Genomic DNA, 25,358 nt, shown 5'->3' with positions numbered 1-25,358 from the left:
AAAGTTTGCAGAACTCCACCAGACCAAAACCTAAAAAAAAAAAATTAGGCCAAAACTTTAGTTTTTAGCTATGAGTATCTGTATAACCAAAAATGCCACCTATAATATCAGCACTGCAAGTAACGGTCATCGTCACTGATGCTGACAAGAAGACAATTTTTGTGCATAGAGAAATTTCTTTCAGTTCCTTTTCTAAGATTTGGGGAGAAGGGGACAGTGAACTAATGCTTGCATTCTTCCTTCCCTTTCTGAAGAAGTCAGCCGGACCCTGCTCGGCACTTTGCAGTAAACTGAGAAGCCAGAGTGCTGCCTGGGGACAGGGTGGTTACTTCAACAAACTGGCTCACAGGCCAAATGTCAAGAGCATTTTAGGAGGTATCTGGGAGAGGGTCCTGTTCTGGGTTAAGGTCCCTATTGTCACCTTCAAGTCACCTTCAAGCATTTACGACTCATTAAGCCCTGGACTGAATCACAACATTGTCTCTGCTTGAACAGAATGAAATCCATACACACAAGCCCCAAGAATCCTACTTCATATATTCAGTCACCTCATTATTCCTGGATAAGACTAACCCTAGACACATGAATAGCCCAACTTTAGCCTGCAAATCTTTACTTAACAGCATTTGAAAATGTAAGGACTCAAAGTCTTCTAATAATCTCATTAATATTTTAACAGAGCCTCAAAAATTTACAACCTAGTTTCATTCCCACAGCCCTTGATAAAGCAGGCTGCTAAGGTCTCAGACAGCTAAGAGCTCTCTCCCAGTTCAAAAACGAAGGCTGGAGCAGCATCAACATGTAGCAGTCACCTCTGCCCAAGGCCAGGCATGGGGGCTTCAGACTTCTCTTTCTATCCCATACCTCCGGCAAAATGAACTGCTCCACTGGTTTATACCACAGTCTGTTGACTTGAACTCCACAACTGGGGGGACTAAAGCGGGCACTAAGGAGAGCTTCCTGTGGGCACAGAATCAGAAAAAACAAGGTGATAATAGGATCTTAATTTCCATAAAATTATTTACTTATTTATTTTCATCCATTTGAACATGTATATTTCCAAGTTAGAAAATTTCCCTCCACCCTTCCTTCCCACCCCCAGCCCTTCAGTAGGGAACAGTCAGGTTAGCATCTTACATATATATTTTATTAAACATATTTACAAATTAGTAATTTTTGGCATGAGGAATTAGGATTAAGGGAAAAAGATACATAAGAGATAATTTTTATAAGATACTCGTCAAATTCTGTAGGAATGGTTTTTTTTCCTGTGTTTTGTTTTGTTTTGTTTTTCTTCCTCTGGGGATAATACAGTCCATAATCTGTAAAATACAGTTGTCCTAGCTCTCTGGAAGCAACCCCAAGAGGGGTTGCTTCCATCAAGGTCGTTCATCTCATAATGTTGATGCATAAATTGTTCTCTTGGCTCCTCTACTCCCTTCACTCAGCATTAGATCCTATAAGTCATTCCATGCTTCTCTAGAATCTGACCATTTATTGTTTCTTATAGAACAACAGTATTCCATAGTATTCGTGTACCATAACTTGATGTCTAGCCACTCCCCAAATGATGGGCATCTTCTCAATTTCTAATTCTTTGCCACTACAAAAAGAGCTGCTATGAATATTTAGGAACATATGGGACTCTGCCCATTTTTTACAATTTCTTCTGGATCTAGTCCTAGAATTGGAATTGCTGAGTCAAAGAGTATGAACAGTTTTATTGCTCTTTGGCCATAGTTCCATATTACTCTTCAGAAAGGTTGGATCCATTTACAACTCCACCAGCATCCATGTCCCAATCCTCCCACAACCTTTCCAACATTGATCATCTTCCCTTTTTTTCATCTGGACTAATCTAATAGGTGTGAGATGACACCTCATTATTGTTTTAATTTGCATTTCTCTATCAATAGTGATTTGGAGCATTTTTTCATATGCTTATAAATAGCTTTAATTTCTTCATTAAAAAAATTTTTCATATGCTTTGACCATTTATCAATTGGGGAACGATTTGTAACCTTATGAATTTGATGCAATTCTCTATATATTTTAGAAATGAGAACTTTATCAGAACTCCTGGTTGTGAAGATTGTTTCCCAGCTTTCTGCTTTTCTTCTAATTTTGGCAGCATTGATTTTATTACTGCAAAAACTTTTTAATGGTCAAAATAATTCATTTTGCAGTTTATAATCTGCTCTAATTCTTGTTTGGTCATAAATTTATCCATTTTCCATAGATCACATAGAATAAATTTTGGTCTATTAATTTATCTATGGTATCATTCTTTATGTCTAAATTCTGTACCCATTTTGACCTTAATTTGGTTTAGGGGATAATAGGATCTTTCAAAGGCACTCTTCACATCATGTTAAATGCTCTATTATATATAAATAATGCAAAGAATAATTATCAATAGGAATATTCTATTTTATTTAACCAGTATTAGTTTCTACCAACTCCAAACCCCTACCTTTTTCTTTTCTATCCATCTATTATCAGGTTAGGTTACTGGAATCTCCCTTCATTATGTCAATGATGTCATTTAGTTTTCAAACTAAAATGATGATGCATTCTTTTGGGTGAGTGAAGTACTGAAGTGACATCCTATACTTTAAACAAGGGGAGGCAAAAACCAAGGCAGGAGAATATAAAGATGACTGATTTTCATTAGATTCACAGCCTATTTCTTTGAAAAATCACCCATATGGTTTTTTGGGGGGGGGTTTATTTTTGCAAGGCAATGGGGTTAAGTGACTTGCCCAAGGCCACATAGCTAGGCAATTATTAAGTGTCTGAGGCTGGATTTGAATGCAGTTCCTCCTGACTCCAGGACAGGTGCTCCATCCACTGTGCTACCTTGGCTGCCCCTCACCCATCTGTTTTTAGTCAAAAGAAATGTTTTGACTTATGAAGGGAATATCTCATTAAAACTATTAAAATGACACAAGGTTTCCAAAACTACAATTTTTTTTCTGTTAAATTCAGCTTTTTACAAAGGCTTTGGGAACATGTTTTTGTTTCTTCAATGAAGTAGTTGTGAACATCACTGACTTATAATCAAAAAAAGGGTCCTAGAACCTTGGCAGGAAGAGGTTTTTGAGTATGTGCCTAAATTGACTTAAACTACTTTAGAACAGACTGCTAACCTGTCACCAGCTATATATAAAACATCCCAGTGAGCAGCTAAAGGTCAAATCCCTAACATGGTCAAAGCACTGTACTTATGAACTGGGCTCCCCTGTTGGTAGCACATTCATTCAGAATAACGAGCAGCAGACACATCTTCATCTACTACCAAGACAATTAAGTATCTGATGCTGGCAAATCACAGCAGGTCCTCATTTCCAGATTAAGTATGGTGGCATACTAAACACTACAACTCTCAAGTCACTTAGAGGATTTCCCAGATAGAAGTCATTTAACTGAAGCATAACAGATGGAATCATATGTTAATTGGCCATTAACTTGACTCTTCTCATAGCAATAACACTAGATTGAGTTCAAATACATCCATGCCAATGGAGGAGCTCTGTGAATACAGTACCTACACTCATACCACCGAGATTATGCCTTCAGTCTATCTCTCTTACTACTTGAAAATCAGTATTTAATACTTTTAGAAAGAAATATGAATTACACACGTAGCTGAAAAAATTCAACTAGGAAAGAACAAGTCAGAGACCAAGACTTCAATCCTGAGTTAAACAAGAATTTTTTCTCCAACATACCTGATGAGTTACCAAGGATACAACTGAGGAAAGCTCAATACACTTTGGGATGGCTCTGCTGTTTAGGAAGAGGCCTAAGTCTCCAGTCTCTTCAGTCAAGCAGACTAAATCTAATCCTTCAAATGGAAACATGTTGTGAAACTATACTCAACACCCTCAACTAGGGGATATGTTTCCAAGTTACTGAAATATACTGACTGAATCTATAAATGCCTCACACTCTTTGCTAAAAGGGGAGAAATCTTTTAAAAGACAATACCTCTTTATGATAATAAATGTAAGCAGTAATGGATATATGCTAAAATTGAATGAAATTTTTAAGAAGTATGATGACAGTCAAAGGCCATGGAAGTAGAATTAAAACAGCTTTAAAAAGTTGGTTTTTCACAATTTTTCAGTGTACAATAAATTATAAATCAAGTGTACTACATCAATAAGGAAATCTATAAGGACCATTGCTATTATTTTTCTTCCTGTGGCATTCTTTTTGAAAACGGGCAATTTCTCATACTCACTATTATATATAATTACAATACAATTTTATCACAATTCTTTATACTACTTCCTCCCTAAAATGCTTTTATAATCTTCCCCCTAAAATTTTCCCTTCTTCTGGACTTTCCTATTTCTAGAGAAGACACCATTATTTTTCTTTTCTTTCTTTTTTTTAAATTTTATCTAAGGCAGTGGGGTTAAGTGACTTACCCAAGATCACACAGCTAGGCAATTATTAAATGTTTGAGGCTGTATTTGAACCCAGGTTCTTCTGACTCCAGGGCTGGTGCTTTATCCACCAAGCCACCTAGCTGCCCTAGAAGGCACCATTATTTTCTAGTCTCCAAGTTTCATAACTTGGCATTATCTCTTCTTCTCTATCACCTCACGCATCTAATCATCTGACAAATCTCTGTTGTTTCTACCTGCACAACATCTCTTCCATTCAATCTTCCTTCTCCACTCACATAGCCACCACCCAGGTTAGGTCTTCCTCTCCACTTGTCTTTACTTGCCTAGGGTCACACAGCTAGAAAGTATAAAGTGTGTCTGAGGCTGGATTTGAACTCAGGTTCTCCTGATTCCAGGGCCAGCATTCTATCCACTGCACCACCTATCAGCAACCCACCCCCAATATAATTAGTTGTATATAATAACCTGATATGATATGTAGCCATATAGTACAAAATAGAATATAACTGGTAACACATATTAAGATGTCTCTTATTACCAGGATTATAAAAGGATTCCATTACATTGAATAAGGAAAAGAAAATCAAGCTTCTGAGCCAGGTAGAGACAGACTCATTTGTAGACCTTTTTTAGGAAAAATAAAGATGGAAAAGAAGTTAAGGAGTTGGAGAAGGAGGTTAGGAAAAACAGTTTATGAAGTCAGATAATACTAATACCTCCTGCTCTGCTTGATACACCTTGACAGTGATATTCCTCTGGAAACCCACATCACCAGCATCATAGAAGACTCCAAGACTAGTAATGACAATTGGGTAGAGAACTCGAAAGCTCACACTGACAACCTGATCCTCAGAGGACCCTGATGAGGTTCCTTCGGGAAGACTGAATGCCTCAATTTCCTGATTTAAAACTAGGGAAGTAATAATAACATGTTTATATATCATTTTACAAAGCACTTTTTGCACAATAACCTTATGAAGCAGCAAAAGTTATGATTATCTCTATTTTACAAATGAGAAAATTATGACAAATTGAATGAATCATGGAGTAAGAATCACAAGAAATTATAAACATATATATACCCAAACCAAAATATACCCAAACCAAATAAAACCTTTTACCTTTACCAAGTCTAAATTGAAAACTGGACTGCTAAAACTAAAGCAAGTGATTGCTTGTAAAAATTTCTTCCTCTTGCCTCAAAATAGTTAAGAACAAAAACAAAATTGGAAATATATGGATATTAGGTTTGACAAAAGTTTACTGACTACTAATAGAGACTGAATTAAGAACATGCAAAATGTAGAAAAGCAAAGTTCAGTTTCTCCCCTAAACTGCTAATATCAAACTTAATTGAAATAGGATAACTAAACTAAATCCCCAAGGTTACATGTTGACTTAGAAAAGCACATATTAATATTCTCTGTCATACAGTATTTTTATTTGTTTTGCTAAATGTTTCCCAATTATATTTTAATTTGATTCAAGGCTATGTGCCTGACACCTCTGCCTGGACATCATTCACAGAAGCTTCATAATAAATACAATAAGTGTGTGTCTTTAGAAAGCAGATTTGAAATTTCCCTAAAAGGTATGTCAAAATACAACAAAGACAAGTAAATTTCTTCCTCATGAGGATCTGCCAAAAAAGCTATCACTGGCCAAGTCTTCCCAGACCCCAGGCTGAAGGGGCTGCTAGGGGTGGGGGTGGGGGGAGAACAAGCCAGAGTATGTGCTCCGTTCCCCTCTAGGGTAGTGTGTCGGGACAGTGGAGAAGGGGAGTTTCCTCATTTTGGCTTGGAATCTGGGTGCCTAGACTGTTGGAGGGGGGAAGACCCTCAAGTGGCAGCAGTGGCATCCTTATGTCAAGTGAACAAATAACCCGAGAAACAATCTCTTCTTCACAGAGTCCATTTGGGGGAAATAAGCTGAGGCTATGTACACCTGAGAAAGGGACTCATCAAGAATACATGGGGAAAAGGGAGGGACCAGAGGCTGCCCCTGGCCTTGGTTCCTGGCAGTTGGTTCCATGCTCACCGACTCCATATAATTATCTCCAAGAAGACATGGCACTGTATATTAACTGTTATCAGTGGAAGAACATTTTTGTTGGAGGTCAAGGTTCTCAGGAGAAAGGGAATGTGACTCCTTCCCCCAGGCAACAGGAAATGGCGTGCATATACCTGCCCTCTATGACTCTTTGTGGGGGAGGGGAGGCAAGTATTCACACACACCCCCCAAAACTGATTATGTAATTAAACTGAAATATTTCTAAAGAATGTGATTTGAATTGACAATATGGGGTAAAAATGGCTTTATCTTTCTCTTCTGTTATATACATAAGAACACTTGCATATACTTGATACACCAACATTTAATCTTCTACCTGACAACATAAAAGAAAAAGAAAAAACCATATCCTGAAATGCTACACAAGCCAAGAGTCTCCCATCTGTATCCCAATATTATTAGGGGGGGGGGGTTGTCAGCAGGGGAGGGAGGTTTCACTTTGTCAAGGATGACTTCATACTACTAAACTCAGCAACTCTCAATTAATCATCTTGGTAGTGTGATTGACAGTCACCCTAGGACCAAAAAAGAGAAAAAGTCTAGAGGGGATTAACAAAATTATGGTAACAAAAAACTAATATAAATGTGGAACTCACTAGGATTGGTGATGTTCAACAGTTTGCAGGAATAAGGATCTTCTCGATCTTCCACAGGCACGTTACAGCCATGAGCACCTATTATGAACTTCACAAGCACACTGAGAGATTTGTTGGTATTAATATCAATTAATAATATTCCATCTTGAATATGCAGATTCCTCCTGTACCCTTTTCAAAATTTGTCCTTTTTTAGTCATAAGTACATATTGAAATTAACTTTACAGCTTCACTTTACCTCTTGCTGAAGAAAATAACCAAACAAAAGATACTAAATAAAATACAAGTTCATTTCTAAGCTTACTCTACTACTGAAAGACATAGATACTGGCTTTGGCCACCACTAAAAACCCACATCAGTAAAGGACAACTCATCAGTTCCTGGATTATAACTGCTTATACTTCTACTAAGCTTATAGTAAAAATTTAAAAAGAAGGTCTATATCAAAGTGTTGTCTAAAAACATGACTCTCTAATGAATATGTAAATATGTGTATGTAGACTATATATATATATATATATATATATATATATATATATATAATATATACATACACAGAGAGAGAGAGAGAGAGAGAGAGAGAGAGAGAGAGAGATTTATTTTGCTGATAGCCAATCAAGACAATCTCTTTTTTTTTTAAACAATCAGACTTTGGGTATGTGAGTATAAATAGAAATCATTAATAATTTTTAAAGTTTCTTGTCTAGACATTAGCCCCAGATGGCTTTCAGTCATGTTATCTGCACTTTCTCAAAGACAACTATAAAGGTAACAGATATAATTGTAGGAAGAAAATTTTACCTAGCATTATAAGAATACCCAGTCAATTTTAAAAAACAATTTTTGTTAGTCTGTATGTTTTCTATCTAAATGTCAACATATAAGGAATTTTTACCAAAACAGAGCAAGAAACAAGAATATAGAATACATAGGACTTAACATTTTCCACAAAATTTTACTTCATATCTACTTTGATTTATTTTTGCAAGGCAGATGGGGTTAAGTGGCTTGCCCAAGGCCACAACAGCTAGGTAATTATTAAGTGTCTGAGACCGGATTTGAACCCAGGTACTCCTGACTCCAGGGCTGGTGTTTTATCCACTATGCCACCTAGCTGCCCCATCTACCTTGATTTTTTGAAAAAAGTTAATATTACGGAATTAGTAGGGCAAAAGTTTATAGTATAGCTCATATACAATGTGTGATCTCTCATTGTAAGGCTTTAGTATATAAAATTTGTTATTTTAAAATTAAAACATTGGTATTTAAAATAAAATTCAACAAAATATTCTTCCATTATATTATGAATAAGTAAATTGGTAAAATTCATTTTGGGGACCTAACTGAAGCTAAACATGCTAATTTCTCTATACTGACAATAGTTTAATTTTTTAAAAAATGCTCAGGATAAATACTTCCTACTTTGTTGTTTTTCTTCCAGAAGACAGATACCTTGATACTTAATTTTTTTTTTTTAGTTTTAATTTTCAACATTCATTTTTTGGTAAGTTTTCTATATATCCAGCAAGGTACTAAAATATGAAACAACTTACCGTCGACTTAATTCTGAATGCTGTTTCAAGTGCTTCAGCCAGGTGCTCCTGATCACATTTCGTAGTTCATGATTATTTCGAGCTGACAGCACACCAACTACCACATCATAATGTTTTGATTTCCGATGAGGAAATAAAGTTGGTTGATCTGGAAATAAGTGACAATAATTTATACAACATCCTGTACATCAACAATAACCATGATGTCAAATATTGGTCTTGAAATATTTTATTTTTCAAATATTTTCAAACATTTTAAAATTCTAACATTCAATTTTTTACTTTAAATTTTCAAATATTTTTAAATCCTTTAAAATAAGAATTTGTATAGGGAAGCATATATTCATCATTCTATTCCCTGGATGGACAAATCCAAAAAATTCTCTACTTGAAAATAGTAGCATTTCTCAATAAGTCTATAACCCTTTAAGGGTAAAGAATTTTAGGGTCAAGAAATTCTTTATCTTAACAATATAGAGTGTGGGAAAGAAAAAGCACCCTTTTTTGGTGAAAGGAACCATCTAAGATCTTAGAAAATGGAGCTTCACTTTACACTTTACAGATCAATAAAAGATAGGTAGGTTTCCATTCACCTTCACTTTTAATTTGCTTAAAGATCTGAGGACTTAGCATGAGAGGAAAAACTATTTTTGAAGTATGTAGGGCTGTCCACTATCTTCTCTCCTACTGACCATTTTAGAAACTTTAGCAACCTACAAAAACTCCAAAGGCAGTTCTATTCATCCAGCCTCACTTGGTCCTTCCCCAATCAGAAGTAGGGATACTCAAGAGAAGTTATCTTCCAAAGATACATATTAACCAAGGTTCTTGGCAACTCTGACAAAAAGTAATGGAAAATTCTCCTTGGGTTTAGTGCAGCCAGGGAACTCCCACTGTACTGGCTCTGTAACTCTGGTTATACCCTTTTGAATCGACACATCTTCTCATTTCAGATCAATGTACCACACAGGAATATTCCTTTTCAAACTAGCCACTGCACCACCATCCACAAGTCCTCACCACCCCCCCAGCTATTTTTTTCAATCAACATTCTTTCAAACATTTTTGTTTTACAGAAACTTGGTTACACTTGCAAACCATCTCCACTTGTGATGACTTTCTCTTCCCATTCACCAGGTCAGAATGGGTTGGGCATATTCCTTGTTTCCCCCTACAGTTTCCTGACCAGTCCTCTATCAACATCTCACCTTTATTCTTTTTTTTAAATTTCTTTTCTTTTCTTTTTCTTTTTAGATTTTGCAAGGCAATGGGGTTAATTGGCTTGCCCAAGGCCACATGACTAGGTAATTATTAAGTGTCTGAGGCCGGATTTGAACCCAGGTACTCCTGACTCCAAGGCCAGTGCTCTATCCATTCAGCCACCCAGCCGCCCCTCCTTTTATTCTTTTTTTTAAAAAATTTTATAAATATTTTGTTTTCCAATTACATACAATGGTAATATCTAAGAATCATTTGCAAGGTTTAGAATTTTACAATTTCCTCCCTCCCTCCCCTTTCCTTCTCCCAACAGAAAACAATCTGATTACAGCAAACTATCACTATGTCCAAGTAGGATTTATCCCAGGAATGCAGGGTTGGTTCAATATTAGGAAGACTGTTAGTATAATTAACTCTATCAATAACAAACTTTTCAGAAATCATATGATTATATCAATAGATGATGAAAAAGCCTTTGACAAAATACAGCACTCATTCCTACTAAAAACACTAGAGTGTAGGAATAAATGGTTTGTTCCTTAGAATAATAAGCAGTATCTATCTGAAACCTTTAACAAGCATTATATTCAATGGGGAGAGGCTAGAGGCATTCCCAATAAGATCAGGAGTGAAACAGGATGCCCATTATCACCACTACCATTCAATATTGTAATAGAAATGTTAGTTTCAGCAATTAGAGAAGAAAAAGAAATTGAAGGAATTAAAATTGGGAAGGAAGAGACAAAACTCTCTTTGCAAATGACATAATGGTATACCTAGAGAATCCTAAAAAATAATCTAAAAAATTGAGCACTGGGGCAGCTAGGTGGCGTAGTGGATAGAGCACCGGCCTTGGAGTCAGGAGTACCTGGGTTCAAATCCAGTCTCAGACACTTAATAATTACCTACTGTGTGGCCTTAGGCAAGCCACTTAATCCCATTTACCTTGCAAAAACCTAAAAAAATTTTTTTTAATTTAAAAAATTATCTAAAAAAACTACTAGAAACAATTAGCAACTTTAGCAAAGTTGCAGGATATAAAATAAACCCTCATAAATCCTCAACATTTCTATATATGACTAGCAAGATGCAGCAGAAAGCTAGAAAGAGAAATCCTATTCAAAAGAACCAGACAAATATAAAATACCTGGGAGTTTACCTGCCAAGGCAGACTTAGAAAATTAGCGAAAACAATTACAAAACACTTCTCAGACAAATAAAATCACATTTAAATAACTGGGCAAATATCAACTGCTCATGGATAGGCCAAGCTAATAAAATAAAAATGACAATTATACTCAAATTAAATTACTTATTTACCCTACCAATCAAAATTCCAAAAAATTACTTTAATAAATTAGAAAAAATTTTAAGTAAATTCATATGGAGAAATTTCTAGGGATTTAATGAAAAAAAAGTACAAAAGAAGGTGAGTTATCCCTACCAGATCTAAAATTATATTATAAAGCTCCAGTCCTCAAAACTGTCTGGTGGTATTGGTTAAGAAACAGAGTGGTGGATCAGTGGAACAGACTAGGTGCAAAAGAGACAGCAGGAAATGATTATAAAAATCTGCTGTTTGATAAACTCCAGCTTTGGGGATAAAAACTCCTTCTTTGATAAAAACTTATGGGAAAATTGGAAGTTAGTATGGCAGAAAATTGGATTAGATCAACACCTCACACCCTATACCAAGATAAGATCAAAATGGGTACAAGATTTAGACATAAAAGACAATATTATAAGCAAACTAGGAGATGAAGGAATAGTTTACCTGTCGATCTATGGAAAGGGAAGCAGTCTATGACCAAGGAAGAGATGGAAAACATCATTCAAAACAACCTAGATAATTTTGAATACATTAAATTAAAAAGTTTTTGCACAGACAAAACCACTGTAACCAAGACTCATTTCTAAAATGCAGAGAGAAACAAGTGTTCAAAGGATATGCAAAGGCAATGTACAGATGAGGAAATCAAAGCTATCCATAGTCATATGAAAAATTGCTCTAAATCATTATTAGAGAAATGCATATTAAAGCAGCTCTGAGGTACCACCTCTCAGATTGGCCAACATGACCAGAAACGACAATGATCAGTGTTGGAAAGGTTATGGGAAATCTGGGACATTAATCTATTGTTGGTGAGCTATGAACTCACCCAACTCTTCTGTAGAGCAATTTGGAATTAAGCCCAAAGGGCCATAAAAATTATACATACCCTTTGATCCAGCAATACCAGGTTTATACCCTGAAGAGATCATGAAAAAGGGTAAAAAATCACTTGCAAAAATACTCATATCAGTTCTGTTTGTGTGGCAAATAAATGGAAATTGAATGAATGTCCATCAATTAGGGAATGGGCTGAACAAATTGTGGTATATGTATATGTTATGGAACACTATTGTTCTTTTTTTTTTATTTGAGTTTTACAATTTTTCTCCCAATCTTACTTCCCCCACCACAGCCACGGAAAGCAATCTGTCTGTCTTTACTTTGTTTCTATGTTGTACATTGATCCAAATTGAGTGTGATGAGAGAGAAATCACATCCTTAAGGAAGAAACAAAAAGTATAAGAGATAACAAGATCAGACAATAAGATATCTTTTTTTCCCCTAAATTAAAGGGAATAGTCCTTGAAATTTGTTCAAATTCCACGGCTCTTTGTCTGGATATAGATGGTATTCTCCACTGCAGACAGCCCAAAATTGTTCCTGATTGTTGCACTGATGGAATCAAGCAAGTCCATCAAGGCTGATCATTGCCCCCATGTTGCTGTTAGGGTGTACAGTGTTTTTCTGGTTCTACTCATCTCTCTCAGCATCAGTTCATGCAAATCCCTCCAGGCTTCCCTGAATTCCTGTCCCTCCTTGTTTCTAATAGAACAGGAACACTATTGTTCTATTAGAAACCAGAAGGGATGGAAATTCTGAAGGTTTTGCATGAACTGATGCTGAGTGAGATGAGCATAATCAGAAGAACACAACAGCAACATGGGGTTAATGATCAATCTTAATGGACTTGTTCATTACATCAGTGCAACAATCAGGGACAATTTGGGGATGTATGTGATGAAGCATACCCTGTATCCAGATGAAGAATTGTGGGGTTTGAACAAAGACCAAAGACTATTACCTTTAATTTAAAAAAATTATCTTATTATGCAATTTTGCTATCACTTATCTGTTTTCCTAAGAATATGATTTTTCATTCAACAATTCAATTTAGATCATGGAATTTATAGCATGGAAACAATGTAAAGACTGTCAGACTGCCTTCTGTGAGGGGGCTGGAAGCAAGATTAGGGGAAAAATTTCAAAATTAATGTTGAGAGAAAAAAGTTTCATAAGGAAGAAAACATTAGAGATAGCAAAATTAAGTATTACATAAGACAATTTTTTAAAATTCTGATCATACTGGCCAATTTGAGATCACTTTTATTCCTTTTTTTTGGTTTGGTTTTTTTTTTTGGCAAGTCAATGGGTAGGTAATTATTAAGTATCCGAGGCAGTATTTGAACTCGGGTCCTCTTCTACTACGTCACCTAGCTACCCCCACTCTTATTCTTTTTTTTAGAAAGGTTTTATTTTGAATTTTACAATCCCCCCCCATTCTTGCTTCCCTACCCCCACACCCCACAGAAGGCATTCTGTTAGTCTTTACATTGGTTCCATGTTATACACTGATCTCACTTGAATGTAATGAGAGATAAATCATATCCTTAAGGAAGAAAAATAAAGTACGAGAAAAAAAAATTACATAAGATAACAGGTTTTTTTCCTAATTTGAATAGTCTTTGGTCTTTATTAAAAGTCCACAATTCTTTCTCTGGATACAGATGGTATTCTCCATTGCAGACAGCCCCAAATTGTCCCTGATTGTTGCACTGATGGAACGAGTAAGTTCATCAAGGTTGATCATCACTCCCATGTTGTTGTTAGGGTATACAATCTTTTTCTGGTTCTGCTCATCTTGCTCAGCATCAGTTCATGCAAATCTCTCCAGGCTTCCCTGAATTCCCCTCCCTCCTGGTTTCTAATAGAACAATAGTGTTCCATGACATACATATGCCATAGTTTAAGCCATTCTGAAACTGAAGGACATTTACTTAATTTCTACCCCCACTTTTATTCTTAAAAGGATTATTTATACCATTCCTTTCTCCACCAGCAACTTGATCTCTCAATTCCTCAACCTCAACTCTAACTTCCTTCTTCACCCCATTTCAGCCACATCTTCACCCTTACAGTCTCACAGAACTATCCTGCTTCCAAGGTTCAGAACTCTGAAATTTTAGTAACTGATCACAACTATTTATCTTTCTTTTCCCCTACGAACCCTACTCTCAGTTTAAGATGCCTAGGAGGACATCTAATTTGAAATGCCCAGAGGCAACTGATGATGGTGGTACTTAATACTGACTTAATTCAACATATTTATTAAGTACCTAATAAAAGATAAAAACAAAAGACTTGTACTCAAAAATTTTTACAATCTATGAGAGAATCACGTATAGATGTAAGTAAAATACAAAGTAATTTTTTTTTAAGTTTTTACAAGGCAATGGGGTTAAATGGCTTGCTCAAGGCCACACAGCTGGGTAATTATTAAGCGACCTAGGCCACATTTGAACTCAGTTTCCTCCTGACTCCAGGGCTGGTGCTCTATCCACCACCCCTAAAGTAAATTTAAGAGAGAAAGAGGGGCATCTAGGTGGCGTAGTGGATAAAGCACTGGCCCTGGAGTCAGGAGTACCTGGGTTCAAATCAGGTCTTAGACACTTAATAATTGCCTAGCTGTGTGACCTTGGGCAAGCCACTTAACCCCATTTGCCTTGCAAAAAAAAAAACTAAAAAAAAAGAGGAAGAACACTACCTATTGGGGAAGAAGAGGGATTCTGTATAGGAGCTAATAATGAAGGTATAAATGAAGGGAGAGTGCTTTCTAGACAAAAGGGGAAAAGGAACTGGAGTAGGAAAAAGAGCAACCTAAATGGGGAAGAACTGGTGGGCCAGTTTCAGATCAAGTACTTAAAGGGAAAGACTTTGATCTAGTTCCACTCAGAAAAGGTTGTTAATCTTTTTTTTTATTTCACAGAAAATTTTGGAAGTGTAGTGAATTTCCTACTCAGAAAGTTTTTAAATGCATAAAATACACAGAATTACAAAGGGAACTAATGTTATTGAAATAACTTCAATTTTTTAAAAAAGTTAATGGGTCCAATGTTAAGAACCATTTTATTAATAGGTTGTCTTCTAATGTTACTATTAAAAGACATTTTCTAAACAAAAATATTTAAAGTAATTTTACATATAATGGTGAAAATCCAGCAAAAACAATGATGTGTAAAAACTGGGAAATGAATAAACTGGGTCCCCAGGACAATGAATTATCACTGCATCATAGTATTTTAGGGATCTGGGATTTTCAGTATCATGGGTTTTCCTTTTATTGATGCAGACTTAAAATGCCTCAAACAGCATACATATGGCCTTTGGCAGTTTTCATAGCCAATTTGATAAAAAGCCCCTCTATACTTAGTTGATCTTTAGACGATGGTTTTACATGAAATCCGTTCCTGGGTCAATAGTTGAAGCTTAGCTTTGAGGACTCAAAGTCACTTATATCATCATGAGGCATTGGAATACGACTTTAAGTAAAATGAACTACAAAAAATTGCAAATATAAAAAGACAAAGAAAATAGCAACAAAAGTACATAGGATAAGAAATCAGTGTCAGAGCAAAAAGTTAGTATCATTGTTAATGCCTTTTTTAAATCAAAAAGTAAATATGCCTGAATTTTATCCCTTATTTGATAAGCTTTTGTATTTTCATATTTGTTGAGAATGTCATAAATGATTATTATTTTAGTAAATGAAAGTAGCAGGAAAGATCTTTTTAAAGAAAAGCAATTTAGGGGCAGCTAGGTAGTGCAATGGATAGAGCACTGGCCCTGGAGTCAGGAGAAACTGAGTTCAAATCCAGCCTCAGACACTTAATACTTACTTAACTGTGGGATCTTGGGTAAATCACTTAAGCCCATTGGCTTGCAAAAAAAAAAAAGAAATGAAAGAAAAGACATTTTACTTTAGTTTGCTCATCAACTTTCATCTTTCATGTTTTGTGATGTCCAAATGGTGCTAATAAAGCACCACTAGATTGATCAGTGGATAGTTTGCTAGGCCAGGAGTCAGGAAGACCCAAGTTCCAAATCTGAACTCATATTCACTAATTGTGTGACCCTGAACACGTCATTTAACTTAAGTTTGTCTTATCTACTGAGGAAAAAAATGGCAGTGTCTCTACCAAGAAAACCCCATGAACAGTACTGGCATACTATGGTCCACTGAGTCATGCGAGTCAGATAACTGAACAACAAAGTATAATATTCACTCTGGCAAAACAGACTACAAAATCAAACTAGAGCCTTCAGGGGCACAGATGAGTCAACCGGAACATAAAATTCATACTAAAGAAATGAACTGGAAAATATTCTAGAGGGATGGCAGCCAAAATGATGAGCTAGTGAGGTAAGGCCAAGGTCAAAGTCATCCTACCAGCAACTTAAAAGGGCTTGGACCAATTCTCAAGGTCAAACAAGTTTTTCAAACAAACAACAAAAATGCCCTCATCAGAGAAAAAAAGTCAAGATGGAAGTGGACCAGAAAGTCTTAAGGAAGTTCAAAGGATTAGAAAACACTAAAACTTTCCTCCCTAGTACTCCATTTCACACTTCAATAGGCAAAGTGTAGGAGGCTTATTCAGCCTCCCACCATGGCTTCTTTCACACTATTGTTAGATGGGCTACAGCTAGCTATAAGCATCCCATTGTTAGCTGGACAAGTAAAGATGAGGTAAATTTCTAGAAAGCGGATTAACATGTTCCGCTACATATTTGAAAGCTGAATGTTAATAGCTATACTCTATGGAGAAGCATCAAGTACACAGGCCCTTTCTTTCCCCACCCCCTCCCCCAGATTAAAATGTAATTGGGAAATATTTAACAAAATAAACAAAAATACAATAGAGCAAAAATGTTGCCTTGTGGCTTTCTAAATCAATATGTAGTCCATAGGGATTCTTATTCATTATTTAGCAGCTCCTCTGATTCAAAGGTTGACATTATTACTCTATAACCTTTCACTTGGAAACTTCATCAACACCCAAGTAAATTACTCCCAAATCTTCTAGCCCTAGCTATGTGAATCTCTAAATGTCTTCTAGAAATTTCAAATGAATGTCCCATGTCCATCTCAAACTCAACTTGAACACAAACCTTTTTTCACAAAATCCACCTCTATTATGAATTTTCTATTCTTTCTAGTCACCCAGGTTTACTACCTGAGCATTACCTTTTACTCTCAATTCTCCTTCATCCCACACATTCAATCAGTTGCCAAATTTTGTCATTTCTACCTCTATATCTCTTCTATCTTTTTTCCTTTCTAATGACATGACCACTACCCCTCAGATCAAGATCTCACCACTTCTTGTCTGGACTACTATAATATCCTCATTAGAATGTGTCCTTGAGCATAGGGTCTGTTTTATTTTTGTCTTTTTTAGTTATAATAGCTAGTAAAGTGCCTGTGCAAGGTAGGTACTTAATCGTCATTGATCATTTAACTCACTGAAACAAAATGAGTTAAGAGATCTGATGCTCTATAGTCTTCATTATCTTGGCTAACCATTATTTTCCTGTACCTCAGTTTCCTCCTTAGGATGAAATATCTATTTCAACCATCAAAACTGACACTAATAACATAATTCTTGAAAAATCTGAATGCTGTCACTTGTAGTAAAACTGGTCTTCAAGATTATAGGGGAATATAAAGGAAAAACATTAGGTGCATTTCCCTTCTCTGGAGAGGTAGGAAAGTGCTTCACAAAAAGGTTGTATATGTTATCAGACACTGGCATCATTGCTTTTGTTAAAAAGTTTCAAGGTGGGGTACTGAATATGGGATCTTGAAAACTGTACAAAAAAGGCATCAATATACATTAAAAAAAACTTAGGGGAAGGTAGGTGGCTAAGTGGTTAGAGCACTGGCCCTGGAGTCAGGAGAACCTGAGTTCAAAATTCAGCCTCAGACACTTAATACTTACTTAGCTGTGTGACCTTGGGCAAGTCACTTGACCCACTGCCCTGCAGAAACCAAAACTAATAAAAAAAAGCAAACAATTCTAAAGTGTCTTACTGGATCTGAAGTTGAACCCCGGAGATCAAGTCCAGGTTTGGGCCACATACCTACTATAGAAATTCTCTTAGTCTATTTCCTCTTCTATCTGATAGATACAGTAAGACATTATTAATACTTCATTGGGGAGGGGACTGGTAAACAATCAGTCAATAAGCATTTATTAAATCACCTGTTATTTACTGGGCACAGGGTATATACAAAAACAAAAATGTCACTATTCCTGCCCTTGAAGGACCTTACATTCTAAAGACAGATGCCAACAGTCATTTTGAGAGGTCAGTCAATATTTTCAGTCCTACTCAGAAAAGCTTACTGTACACGAAGGTCTTTGAGCCAAATCATAAGGGAAACAAGGGATTCTAGTAGGTAGAAGTGAGAAAGGTGTCTACCAGGTATGTGGGAGACAGTCAGTAGAAATGTTCAGAAGTGGTAAATGGGAGCCCTGTGAAAAATTCATAAAGCCTAGTTTGGTTGCAATAGGAAATACATAAGGCTGGAAAATTATGGTAAGGCTAGATAATGGAAGGCATTAAATGACATAACAGAAGAGGTTATATTTAATGCTAGAGGCAATGGAGGGCCACTGGAATTTACTGAGAAGGGAAGTGCCATGATCAGTAGTAAATATTTGAGCAAATAATTTATTAATTAATACATTTTATAAATATGAAGAAGACCTGGGGGAAGGGTTCAGTTCTGCCTCCAACAAGGAATAACTGGGAAATTTGGAACAAATCTTTGGGCCTCAGTTTCCTCTTCTGTAAAATGTAGTAGGTGACTTACTGACTTCACAAATTCTTTCTAATTCTATGTATATGATCCTTTAGGAACATGAATGGATGAACTCAACCATAGAAACAAGATAGCAGAATATGCAATAGAAAGCAAAATCTAATAGTGTTTCTTAGAAGAAACATGATTGAAAATTGAGGACATAATTAAAATAAGGAACTGGGGTAAAAAACCTATTATTCTTCAGAAAAACTTTTAACTTCTATGATTCTTTTTTTTTTAAGGATCTTTTTAAAGTATTTATTGCATACAAAGCACTGTGGTCAGAGTTGGAGCTACAAACAGAAACACAAGACAGTTCTGGCTTTCAAAGAGATCATATTCTAAAAGGAGGCATACATAAAAGTTTCAGTAGCAAATCAGTTAGAAAGATCAAAACAGATGGTAATGCCCTGGTTTTCTTTAGAGACTTCTAACTTCAAGGAAATCCACAATTATAGAAATCAATTAATAAAAACAATTTCTATGCTGAATTTTCAAAATTGTGTTTTATTTAAATTCAAAAATAAAATTAAAATCAATATTTACTGGCAACAACTACATACAAAGTGCGATGTTCCAGAAAGCTGTACCGCAGATTATGAGAAGTCTTTCAAATTTATCTCCATTCCTAAAAAGGAACCATCAACTCAAGTGAAAACACCCACAAAGTTAAAAACAGATTTATTCACATGACCTTAACTAAAGGTCATAGTTATTTTTAACCATAACTAACAATGTGAATCTGATCCTTTTCCATAACCAACAATGTATACAAGAATCAATAAAGTTAGGTTTTGCTGCCATTTAAAAGAGGAAACAATACCAAAGAAGAAGGTACTGATGCAACTTGCTACTCTTCTGTGTACTTTCTATCCAAAATGCCTATTATTTTTGCTTTTTCTTCCATTAATTTAGTGTAAAACTGACATAAAATAAAAGCAGAAAATACTAATCATTATCTAGTTATGCCACAGTAGTTGTATCCAAGAAGGCTAACTCAGACAAAATATTTCTTGCATATCTGTCAATAAGCAGTTTTCAAAAGACTGCCTCTCTTACAGAAACCAGATATGTAAAAATTAATATAACATTAGAGGTAAAGAACAGCAGCAAGCCTACCACATGTCCTCCATGCCTTAAATGTTCTCTCTCTCTCTCTCCTAATCTCCACCTAATTATTCAGCTTCCTTCAAATCCCATCTTCTTTTTTACATATAAGGAAATAAGACCACTAAGTGACTTACCCAGGACCCCCCAGGTTAAGTGTCTGGGGCAAGAAAGAAACTCAGGTCTTTTTTTTTTAATGTACTTATGGGGGTGGCTAGGTGGGGCAGTGGATAGAGCACTGGCCTTGGAGTCAGGAGTACCTGGGTTCAAATGCGGTCTCAGACACTTAATAATTACCTAGCTGTGTGGCCTTGGGCAAGCCACTTAACCCCATTGCCTTGCAAAATCTAAAAAAAAAAAAAAAAATGTACTCATTTTGAATTTTACAATTTTCCCCCTAATCTCACTTCCCTCCCCCCCCACAGAATGTGATGAGAGAGAAATCATATCCTTAAGGGAAAAAAAATAAAGTATAAGAGACAGCAAAATTACATAATAAGATAACTTTTTTTTTTAATTAAAGGTTAAGTAGTCTTTGTTCAAACTCTACAATTCTTTCTCTGGATACAGATGGTATTCTCCATCGCAAATACCCCAAAACTGTGCTTGATTGATGGAATAAACAAGTCCATTAAGGTTGATCATCACCCCTATGTTGCTGTTGGGTATGCAAGAAACTCAGATCTTCTTGACTCCAGATCCTGACTCCTGCCAATCTTATTGATTCACTTCCATAATTATCTAAGAGTTTTCTCCATTAGGAGAGGCCCCTACCACTCCAAAGCTCTCACCAGCTGGGTGGGCTTGCACAAGCCCAACTAAGTCTACCACTTCTTTATAGTAATATGATAGTTACCTTTATATTTATTGCATGGGAAAGAGTAAAACACTTGTTTTAGGTTGTACCAAGAGGACACACCTAGGGTCAAAGGTTGATCAAATTTACCTAAAAACAAATTTTCCACAATTGAGAGTAGTCCAGCAAAGGCAAGCTTGCTCAAGAATGCCTAATCAGAGGAGAAATAACAGACACAAAAGCAAGATTACCATTCTGTGGAAGAAAGTCCAGCACTGGGTGGATACCATTCTGAATTAAATTACTTTTAAATCTCCTTCAAACTCAGAGGCTCTATGATTCTATCATACTGGACATCAGTACTTAAGCGCATCATTTGATTAAATAGAAAACAATCATTTTTAGTGGTAATGAAGCTAAGATATTTTCTCCTATGCTACTTAACCTGGGCAAGCAAAGTGGCACAATAAGGTAAAGTGCTGGATGTGGGGTCAGCCTGAGTTCAAATGCAACCTCAAATAGTTATTAGCTGTCACTTAATTCTGTTGGGGTTTTCTGCAAGGGGATGGGGTTAAGTGACTTGCCCAAGGTCACACAGTTAGGTCATTATTAAGTGTCTGAGACCGGAATTTGAACCCAGGGCCGGTGCTCTATCCACTGTGCCACCTAGCCTCCCCTACTTAACTCTGTTTGCCTTAATCCACTGGATTAGAAAATGACAAACCACTCCAGTAGCTTTGCCAAGAAAACTCCACAGACAGTATTGGTGTCCATGGGGTCAGGAAGATTTGAAATGACTGAACAGAACCACACTAAATGAGTATAAGGTTTATTTATTCTACTTTATGTCATCCCTAGCACCTTAGCAAGGTCATACAAACGTTGTGAGTATTCCATAAATACCTGATTAACATCATGAGTACATCATGCCAAAAAAAAAAAATAATCCAGAGGATAGAGCACCAGCTCTGCAGTCAGGAGGACCCGAGTTCAAATCCAGCCTCAGACACTTAATAATGACCTAGCCGTGTGGCCTTGGGTAAGACACTTAACCTCATTGCCTTGAAAAAACTAAAAAACAATCCACAAAGGAAACCAAGTACAAGAGGGCAATACTGACCCTTGAGTGCAATAAAACACTGCTCATTCCAATTTAGAGAAACCTAAAATTCTTTTTTTCCCCAATGGAACTTAAAAGCTTTGCAACATCAGACACTTCGCCAAATCCTATTTGAACAGGACTTAATTGTAAGGTTAACACAAAGAAGTCTTTCCAACCAGCTTGTGCTGCTTCTTTCAGGGAGTCACATAAAAACAATAATCAAAGATGTTGACCTATCAAGGACTAAGAAAAACACCCCAGCACATTTAAGAATTCCTAAATATTCTACTCTGGTCTTATAAACTTTGAATTTTAGGTAGGAATGGGTAACTTCCCAGAAGAATTAAACGTAAAACAGCACATTTGCTCTCTAAAGGTTTCTTTTCGTGCCTGATGGCGGGTGGGAAGCCTGAAGGCTGTTTTACCGAGCCAAAGACCCCGCGCTCAGGAGCAAAGGATTCGCTTTATTTATGTATTCATTTCGTTTTCTGCAAGGCAGAAGCGGCTCGCCCGAGGCCGGACTTGAGCTCCAGCGCCGGCGCGCCTCCAAGGATTTATTTAAAAATAAATAAATACTTCATCAAAAATGGCTCTGGCCAAATAAAGGCCCGGCAAACTTTGGGCCACCCGCTCCCGGCCGCCTCGAGGGGCCCCTGGCCGCGCCGGCTCGGGCCCGGGCCGCCGGGGCCGCCCCGCCCCCCTCCCGAGGCTCACCTGCGGGGCCGGCCCCCGAGGAGGCGGCGCGGGCGGGCGGCGCGGAGCGCAGCCGCAGCCAGAGGTGCAGCGCGGCCCCGAGCAGGCACGGGCCCAGCAGCACCAGCCAGCTTCGCATTGGCCGCCGCGCCGCGCGCCGGGACCCCGGGCGGCCCGGGGGGCGCCGGAGGGCTGCGGCGCGGGCACCGCCCCCCCGCGGCAGAGCGAGCGCGGCCCCCGGCGGGACTCCCGGGGAAGGCTTCCCGGCCCCCGGCGGCGGCGGCGGCGGCGGCGCGGCGGCGCCGAGGCTGCCCGACGCCCCGCCCCTCCGCCTCGGCGCCCCGCGAGGCCCCGCCCGCGCCGGGTAGACGCTCGGGAACTGAAGTTCCGCCCCGAGCCCAGGCAGGGGGCGCGCCCTTACCCAATGAAGCCCGCGAACTACAATTCCCAAACGCCCCTGCTCCTCCCCGCCACCCGGGCTCTGCGGCGCTCCGGAGCGGAACTGATCGGCTTTCCGAAACGTGCGCCACCTAATGGTGGGAAATCTGCCGCCGCCTAATGGACGGGGGGGGGAGGGGGAGCGTCGGGGTTCTGCGACTGCGCGCCGTAAGGGAACCCGGGGTGACGCGCGTGCTGCGGTTTTCCGGGGAGTTGTGACTGGCAGATGCTTCGGACGGGGAAGGAGGTGGGAGGGCACTCCAGGCCCAGGATCCCCCGGACCGAGGGAAAAGCCCTCCGCGGCAGAGGGCTTCTTCATTGACCCGGAAGTAGATGGCCCTGGCCGGACGCCGATGTTTCTAGAGACTGGGGTCCGCTTCCGGATCGGGACGGAGCGGTGACGCCTCCATCCGGCCCGCCCACGTGGGGACCCCTGGCCTTCCCCGCGCTCCAGGGCCCGAGCTCCGCGGGCTCCGGGCCCGCCTGCAGGCCTGCCTCGGACCCACCCGGCCGCGTGGCTGCTCAAAACCTCCGTCCGCTCTTGGGTAAAAGGAGCAGCTTGGACTAAAGGCTGCAACACCGATAATAACGCACAAAGTAAATGTCATTTACAAATATCATCGCTTAGGAACACATTAGCTATTAGCGTTTATGGATCTGACATCTCTATGCTCCATTACGTTTATCATTTATCTGTCATTGCACACCTAAAAGTACGGTTGAAATAATAGCTATTATCATTTAAAAAATATCATTTATTTTTGTAAATACATATCACATTTCAAACCTAAAAGTACAAGATAAATATCAACTATTATCATTTATGTGAATATGTATCACATTCCAAACCTGAAAACCATAAATAGAAATTATTTACATATAGATCATTTATATAAAAATATAATATGTATCACATTCCAAACCTGAAAATTAAATAGCAATTATTTACATATAGATCATTTATATAAAATATATTTATGTATCACATTTCAAACCTGAAAACTATAAATTGCAATTATTTACATATAGATCATTTATATAAAAATATATGTATCACATTTCCAACCTGAAAACCATAAATAGCAATTGTTTACATATAGATCATTTATATAAAAATATATTTATGTATCACATTTCAAATCTTAAAGCACAATATAAATATTATCCATTACCATCATCATATATATGCACAAATATACACACATGCATATACATATATCTTAACAACACTGCTAGATAAATGCTATTATTCCCATTTGACAGATGAGAAAAAGGAGACTGTGACTTTAAAGTGACTTGCCCATGATCAAAATATCTGAGGCAGGATTCAAAGTTAGGTCTGATGATTCCAAGTCTTGCCACCTAGCTGACTAGAACCACTTTTCATTAAAAGAAAGTCCAGGACAGTAGATAGAGCACTGAACTTGTATTCAAATCCCACCTCAGACATTTAATAGCTCTGTGACCCTGGCAAATCACTTAATCTCTATATTCCTTAATCTACTGGAAATGGTAAACACCTCCAGGATCTTTACAAAGAAAACCCCATCTATGGTAAAAGTGGGGTGAAGTTGATGACAAATGGAGAGAGGAGAGCCCCAGTTTCTTTAGTGTCATTTAATCTGTTGAGTCTCTTCAGGGCTCTTCACTTCAAGTTTCTTGAACTGTTTCTGACTTTGGGAAAAGAAGATTGATGATGCCAACTTTACTTCAGGTTGCTGAAGCTAAAATAAGACAACTTTGGGAAGAAACCAACATGAGGGGAACAGACAGTCTCTGTCACCTCTGTAACTCCAGCTTGCTACACTAGAGACTTTCAAGAAGTTCCTCTTGGTGAGCTCTTGGTTAACTTCTTGCCAGAATCATTACCAAAAAGTGAAGAAAACTGAACAGACTAAAACTCTTGTACTCTCTTGTACTCACCTAGTCCACCTTGCCCTTGCATTTATCTTCATCAGTGAGGAGCGTTCCATGCCAACAGGCTTTGGGACTTGCGTCCCACTGTTCATGCAGTCACTGTCTTAAGGCCCTCATCACCTTGGGCCTATAGAAGTAGTCTAATGATCTCTCTCAAGATTCCACCAATCCCAATTCATTCTCCACACAGCTGCAAAAAAAAGAGTTTCTTTAAGCCCAAGTATGATTAAACCACTCTACAAATAAACTCCTGCTCCCTATTAACCTCTAAGATCAACTATAAATCCTTTAAGGTTTTTCACAATCTGATTATAATTTATCTTTTCAAACCCATTATGTACTGTTATCTATAGTCTGCAGTCCAGCCAAATTGATCTTTTTGTTTCTCACCCAGTACACTCCATCACCAATTCTGTATTTTTTAAACTGGAAGTCCCACATCCCTTTCCCAAAAGCTAGTTAGATCTTTCCTCA

General features: G+C 37.8%; 1 protein-coding gene across 1 annotated transcript in view; it reads right to left on the bottom strand.

Annotated features, from left to right (window-relative positions):
• The window catches only part of B3GALNT2 (beta-1,3-N-acetylgalactosaminyltransferase 2), a 38,880-nt gene extending 16,206 nt beyond the window's left edge, over positions 1-22,674 (bottom strand). Inside the window, exons 1-5 of the mRNA XM_074222978.1 lie at positions 22,551-22,674; positions 8,639-8,786; positions 7,085-7,185; positions 5,135-5,328; positions 865-960 (exon numbers count right to left, since the gene is read on the bottom strand). Of these exons, the coding sequence (XP_074079079.1) occupies positions 865-960; positions 5,135-5,328; positions 7,085-7,185; positions 8,639-8,786; positions 22,551-22,668 (657 nt within the window). The 5' untranslated portion in view covers positions 22,669-22,674. The remainder of the gene's footprint in view (positions 1-864; positions 961-5,134; positions 5,329-7,084; positions 7,186-8,638; positions 8,787-22,550) is intronic.
• Positions 22,675-25,358: the final 2,684 nt, after the last annotated feature.

The sequence above is a fragment of the Macrotis lagotis genome, chromosome 2 (genome assembly GCF_037893015.1).
Source record: "Macrotis lagotis isolate mMagLag1 chromosome 2, bilby.v1.9.chrom.fasta, whole genome shotgun sequence".
Classification (NCBI taxonomy): Eukaryota; Metazoa; Chordata; class Mammalia; order Peramelemorphia; family Peramelidae; genus Macrotis; species Macrotis lagotis.
This window is presented reverse-complemented; position numbering and strand designations above follow the sequence as displayed.